Source organism: Palaemon carinicauda, chromosome 16 (assembly GCF_036898095.1).
Source record: "Palaemon carinicauda isolate YSFRI2023 chromosome 16, ASM3689809v2, whole genome shotgun sequence".
In the NCBI taxonomy this organism is placed as follows: Eukaryota; Metazoa; Arthropoda; class Malacostraca; order Decapoda; family Palaemonidae; genus Palaemon; species Palaemon carinicauda.
Genome location: NC_090740.1, coordinates 122372042 through 122379439, shown reverse-complemented (window position 1 = coordinate 122379439; position 7398 = coordinate 122372042). Strand labels below are relative to the sequence as shown.

The 7398-nt window shown below is 34.6% G+C and overlaps 1 protein-coding gene across 1 annotated transcript in view; it reads left to right on the top strand.

Moving 5' to 3' along the window:
* The first annotated feature begins 392 nt into the window (after nucleotides 1-392).
* Nucleotides 393-7398, top strand: part of LOC137655124 (neuropeptide F receptor-like) — an 86914-nt gene continuing 79908 nt past the window's right edge. Inside the window, exon 1 of the mRNA XM_068389003.1 lies at nucleotides 393-1591. Within this exon, the coding sequence (XP_068245104.1) occupies nucleotides 980-1591 (612 nt within the window). The 5' untranslated portion in view covers nucleotides 393-979. The remainder of the gene's footprint in view (nucleotides 1592-7398) is intronic.

The following is a 7398-nucleotide window of genomic DNA, read 5'->3' as shown; positions in this document are numbered from 1 at the left end:
ATATAAAATATTGATTTACAATAACGAAGAATAAGATAAAAAGTGAGATCAGACTATTGTATGGTGGAGATAGAGCTATTAATAACCAAATGAGGCTGATGAAGGAAAATTAGTGGTTATCACCAAATGTTGTTTCTTTTTCCATCAATGTACATTAGTATAAATTATGGATGACGCTTCAAATGAGAACACCGGAAGTCCATTAGAATGTCGCCATAATGTCATTATACACCCTTGGAAACTCCATATGGAAACTATAAACCTCAACTAAGAAGCTATATCATCAACAGGTTGCGATGGTGCTGATGCCAGACGCTGCCAACCTCCCTCCTCACGTACTTATAGTTTGAGTCGAGGGCCGCTGGACCACCAGATGTTACCAGACAGTGACCGTGAGAGGATGTCTCGGGAATTCGCTGGAAACGCATGACTTTACTGGAATGCTTTGCCGTACTGTACATAATTGCGTATATGTGGTGTTTTTTGCTGTTGTAAATGACAACTAGCTTTTAAGGTAGTCTTATGGATATGTGATATTCGTACGAGTTCAAGTAGTGTAAACTCGTAAAATATTTTAGTGCGTAAATGTATCAAAGAACTTCAAGGGAGATGGAGGAAAAAATATTAAAACTTCCTCTTCCTTCTGTCATGGAAACACATTCAAATGTTTAAACGAAGATAAACATAAGTGGTGATACATTACCGTTATTTGTGTGATATGTCGCAACTAATATGAGGAAAGTAAACTTATGCCTTATATACAAATGAACAGAAATAGACAGTGATGAAATACTTCAATAATATTTCTGCATGTTCTAGTTGACTCGAATCCCGAATTTCGTGTGCATTCGATAAACAGCAAAAATGAATAGCATAGAAATTAAAGATAATAAGGTAATATATTCACCATTCTTTATGTAATATAAAGAAAATAAAATATCGCGCAATTCATGCATTATAGATCATAACAGTTACCACCATGCATACTTTCGACTACCAACTGCCCTTGGCGGGCGCTGAAGGGCCTCAGTTAGAGCCATCGGCCTCATCTTCGTCATCGTCTTCGTCAATATCGGCGTCTTCGACGCATTATCACGCTAATCACGATCCATTCTTGTTGAGTTTCGACTCCGAAGCCCTGAACGATCTAATGGCCTTCGTGGAAGACGAGAATTACACCAACTTCGCCCACAATCTGTCACACATCTTCAACATGACGGGCGGCCTTAATGTCGACCTCCTACAAAAGTTTGAGAAGAACAGACGGGTCGGGGATGTGGCCTACTACACACTCATAATGGCCTACAGCATCCTAATCGTCTTAGGATCCTCTGGAAACTCCTTGGTTGTCCTGGCTGTCATCAGGAAGCCTGCAATGAGGACAGCCAGGAACGTCTTTATCATCAACCTAGCCATCTCGGACCTCCTCCTGTGTCTGATTACCATGCCCTTGACTCTCATGGAGCTCCTTTCACAGTACTGGCCCCTCGGGGACACGCCTTTCACCTGCAAGCTCGTAGGCACCCTGCAGGCCACGTCAATTTTCGTATCGACCATTTCTATCACAGCGATCGCCCTCGATCGTTATCACGTGAGTACTTGAGGGACGTTAGAGCAGTTGAGAGAGAGAGAGAGAGAGAGAGAGAGAGAGAGAGAGAGAGAGAGAGAGAGAGAGAGAGAGAGAGAGAGAGAGTTATCAAATAGGTATGGAGTAGTGATTGTTTAGTATGTCGTTTATAAGCGAAAATATCACCTAACTTAAGAACGAATACATACATACACACACATATCTACCTACCTACCTATCTATCTATCTATCTATCTAAATACAGTATATATATATATATATATATATATATATATATATATATATATATATATATATATATATATATATATATGTATGTATGTATGTGTGAAACAAACACACACATTATATACATATATATATATATATATATATATGTATATATATATATATATATATATATATATATATATATATATATATCATCCTAATCATCATCGTCATCATCAGCCATAACTAGTTCACTGCAGGACAATGGCCCTAGACACGTCCTTCCGCATGCGTCTGTTTATGGTATTACTATGCCAGTTTACATCCGCAAATTTTCTTAGTTTGTTAATCTATCGTCTTCTCTTCGTTCCCCTGCTTCTTTTGTAATCTCCAAGGAACTATTCTGATATTCTTAATGTCCATATGCTGTATGTCATTCTCACTATATGTCCTACCCTTGTCCATTTCGTTTCCTTAATTCTTGTTAGAATATCCTCTACTTTAGTTCACTCTCGGATCCACGTTGCTGTTTTTCGGTCCCTTATTATTATTATTATTATTATTATTATTATTAATATTATTATTATTATTATTATTATTATTATTATTATAACCCTACTTGGAACGGCAGGGTGCTATAAGATCAAGAGTTCCAACAGGGAAAAGTAGCCCAGTGAGGAGAGGAAACAAGGGAATAAATAATCTTCAAGATAAGTAATGAACAATTAAAATGAAATATCTCATGAACAATAACATTAAAGTAGATCTTTCATATATAAACTAAAGAAACTTGAAAAAAAACAAGACTAAGAGAAATAAGACAGAATGGTGTGCCCATGCGTACCCTTAAGCAAGAGAACTCTATTTAAAGCATTGGGAGATCATGGTGCAGAGTGTATTACACTACTCAAGAAGACTAGTTTGATTTTGGAGAATCCTTCTCATAGAAGAGCTGCTTACCATACGTAAAGAGTCTCTTCTACTTTTACCAAGAAGAAAGTAGCCTCTTAACAATTACAGTGTGGTAGTTAACCCCTTGAGTGAAGATAAATTATTCGGTAATCTCAGGTTGTTATGTGTGTGAGTTCAGAGGAGAATGTGGAAGGAATAAGCCAGACTATTCAGCGTGTGTATAGGCAAAAGAAAAATGAGCTGTAACCAAAGAGAGGGAGTTAATGAAGTACTGGCTTTCCAGTCAAAGGACCCAATACCTCTCTAGCGGTAGTATCTTAATGGATGGCTGGTGCCCTGGCCAACCTACTACCTATTACCATCATTAATAATGCCATAGCACTTTCAGTTGCGGCCAGCTTATCTTCTAAACCTTTATGAAGGCTCCAAGTTTCTGACGCATAAGTTAATAATGGTTGGACCATTTGATATGTTTCTTTTTAGAGAAAGTGGCATTTTACATATCATAATCTCATTAACCAAAACCTTTCCATCCCATGTTCATCATTCTTTTAATTTCCGTCTCATGTCATGGGGAAACACAACCTTTAGAGGTTCGTTCATAACCCTTATTTGTTATCTCTGCACTTTGATCATAGTTTTACTCATATACATTTTTTAGTCTTACATATCTGCTTTCCCTGGTCAAATCTTCTATCATCTTTTGCAATTTCTCCCTTGATTCACTAAACAAAACTATGATATGTAAATCTGAAGTTAAGGTATTCTCCATTTACGTTAATTCCTAATTTTTCCCAATCTGAATTCTTAAAAACATTTTATAGGCACGCTGTGAATGATTTAGGTGAGATATGGTCGCCCTGTCTACTCTAACTTCTTTCTCAATTGGAATTTTCACAATCTCTTTATATAGTTTTAAGATTACTGTACTTCCTGTATAGATATCTTCAAGTGTTCTAACATGAGATTCATTTATTCACTGTCTTTGAAGGGCTTTCATTACTGCTGAAGTGTTTAGAGATTCATAAGGTTTTTCATAATCTATAAATGCCATACGTAGTTATTTCTTCAATAGAAATCGTAGCCAAAGTACAGAAACCTGCATTAAATCAAACTTGAATTCAATAAGATATCTGTCCGCAGCCAAAGCCACAGAAACTTGCATTAAATCAAACTTGAATTCAATAGAATATCAGTCCGTAGCCAAAGCCACAAAAACTTGCATGAAATCAATCTTGAATTCAATAAGATATCTGTCCGTAGCTGAAGCCACAGAAACTGGCATTAAATCAAACTTGAATTCAATAAGATATCTGTCCGTAGCCAAAGCCACAGAAACTTGCATTAAATCAAACTTGAATTCAATAGGATAACCTTCCGTAGCCAAAGTCACAGAAACTTGCATTAAATTAAACTTAGATTCAATAAGATATCTGTCCGTAGCCAAAGCCACAGAAACTTGCATTAAATCAAACTTGAATTCAATAAGATATCTGTCCGTAGCCAAAGCCACAGAAACATGCATGAAATCCATCTTGAAATCAAAACAATATCTGTCCGTAGCCAAAGCCACAGAAACTTGCATTAAATCAAACTTGAAACATATAAGATATCTGTCCGTGGCTGAAGCCACAAAAACTTGCATTAAATCAAACTTGAATTCAATAGGATAACCTTCCGTAGCCAAAGCCACAGAAACTTGCATTAAATTAAACTTAGATTCAATAGGATATCTGTCCGTAGCCAAAGCCACAAAAACTTGCATTAAATCAAACTTGAATTCAATAGGATAACCTTCCGTAGCCAAAGCCACAAAAACTTGCATGAAATTAAACTTGATTTTGAGACAATATCTGTCCGTAGCCAAAGCCACAGAAACTTGCATGAAATCAAACTTGAATTCAATAGGATAACCTTCCGTAGCCAAAGCCACAAAAACTTGCATGAAATCAAAATTTATTTTGAGACAATATCTGACCGTAGACAAAGCCACAGAAACTTGCATGAAATCAAACTTGAATTTAAAACGTTATCTGACCGTAGCTGAAGCCACATAAACTTTCATGAAATAAAACTATAATTTAATACGATATCTGAGCGTAGCCAAAGGCACAGAAACTTGCATGAAATCAAACTTGAATTTAAGACGATATCTGACTGTAACTGAAGCCACAGAAACTTGCATGAAATCAAACTTGAATTTAATAAGATATCTGACCATAGCTGAAGCCAAAGAAACTTGCAGGAAATCAAAGTTGAATATAAGACTATAACTGACCGTAGCCAAAGGAACAGAAACTTGCATGAAATCAAAGTTGAATATAAGACGATATCTAACCATAGCCAAAGCCACAGGAACTTGCATGAAATCTATCTTGAATCTAATATGATACCTAACCGTAGCCAAAGCCACAGAAACTTATATTAAGTCTAACTTGAATCTAAGATGATACCTGACCGTAGCCAAAGCCACAGAAACTTGCCTAAAATCAAACTTGAATTTGAGACGATATCCAACCGCAGCCGAATACAGAGAAACTTGCATGAAATCAAACTTGAATTTAAGACGATATCCGACCGTAGCCAAAGCCACAGAAACTTGCATGAAATCAAACTTAAATATAAGACGATATCCGACCGTAGCCAAAGCCACAGAAACTTGCATGAAATCAAACTTGAATTTAAGACGATATCCGACCGTAGCCAAAGCCACAGAAACTTGCATTAAACCAATCTTGAATTCAATAGGATATCTGTCCGTAGCCAAAGCCACAAAAAACTTCCATGAAATCAAACTTGAATTTAAGACGATATCCGACCGTAGCCAAAGCCACAGAAACTTACATTAAACCAATCTTGAATTCAATAGGATATCTGTCCGTAGCTGAAGCCACAAAAAACTTCCATGAAATCAAACTTGAATTTAAGACGATATCCGACCGTAGCCAAAGCCACAGAAACTTGCATTAAACCAATCTTGAATTCAATAGGATATCTGTCCGTAGCCAAAGCCACAAAAAACTTCCATGAAATCAAACTTGAATTTAAGACGATATCCGACCGTAGCCAAAGCCACAGAAACTTGCATTAAACCAATCTTGAATTCAATAGGATATCTGTCCGTAGCCAAAGCCACAAAAACTTCCATGAAATCAAATTTGAATTTAAGACGATATCCGACCGTAGCCAAAGCCACAGAAACTTGCATGAAATCAAACTTAAATATACGACGAAATCCGTTTTTGTTCTGAGTTTTTAATCAGCCTCTAAATTTAGTCAATGTTTAAAAACTGATGTCTCCTACTTTGTTTCTTGATGTTGTTCATATAACTGTGACTTAATGTAAACTCACTGTGCCTTTAATAACACATAGTCTTTTTCTCTGGATATTAAGCAGGGTACCAGTAATCTTTTTCATGTATGTTGGTCTTAATTTTTTTTTAACAATTTATTACTTTTAAAAAGATATTTGTGGAAGGCAATGGAATTTGAATAGATGTTATTTGTAGTAATGAAATATCCGGTATAATGTTATTATTATTATTATTATTATTATTATTATTATCATCATTATTATTATTATTTATAGAACTCCATACTATAGGTGGAGTTCTATTGTTATTACTCATTCTTCTTCTTCTTATCATTATTATTATCCTTCTCCGGTTTTCGATCGCTAATTACTCAGCCAACTTTAAAGTATTAGCTTTCAAACATTTTATTATTATTATTATTATTATTATTATTATTATTATTATTCTCCGGTTTTCAATTGCCAATTACTCAGCCAATTTTAAAGTGTTTGCTTTCAAACTTTTTATTATTATTATTATTATTATTATTATTATTATTATTATTATTATTATTATTATTATTATTATTATTACCAATAATGATAAAGGCTTCAGTATTATTGCTCAATATCTGTAAATCTTATCTGAAAGGGATACAAAAATAATGAAAACATACAATAAGCTCGAGTTTTGTGATAAGGAAGGGGATAAGTAAAAACCTTGAAGGTACCCTCAGGCACACCTTTCTATCTTATTTTTCTTCCTCTTTTCTTTGAAGTTTTTATAGTTTATATATGAAATATTTATCATAATGTTGTTACAGCTCTTGGGATGTTTTATTTTGCGTCTCTTGTAGTTTATCTATTTCATTATTTCCTTTCCTCACTAGGGTATTATTTCTTGTTGGAGCCCTTGGGCTTATAGCTTTCTGCTTTTCAAACTAGGGGTGTAGCTTAGAAAATTATGATAATAATAATAATAATAATAATAATAATAATAATAATAATAATAATAATGATAGTACTAATAATGATGATGAATTAATAATAATAATAATAATAATAATAATAATAATAATAACCAATGAAATATCATCGATCCTTATCATGGAATTAGTATACAAAAGTATATGGACAATTTCTATTGTGTAAAGGTGAAGGCCAGCCTAAGCAAAATGATCACATAGTAGGAACTTGGAAGAACCAGCCACAATATTATTACCCAGGAACTAGAGAGAATTACTGCGAGATTAGGCCGTCATCTATCATGCAATTTCTATTCTTAGTATTCTTGCTATGAGCTTGCACAAGGTTGTGTGGCATTTCTGAGTTGTAGGTTGTTACTATTATTTTTTTTTATGAGGATGTTATTCATGTTGCTGTTGTTGTTTTCAAA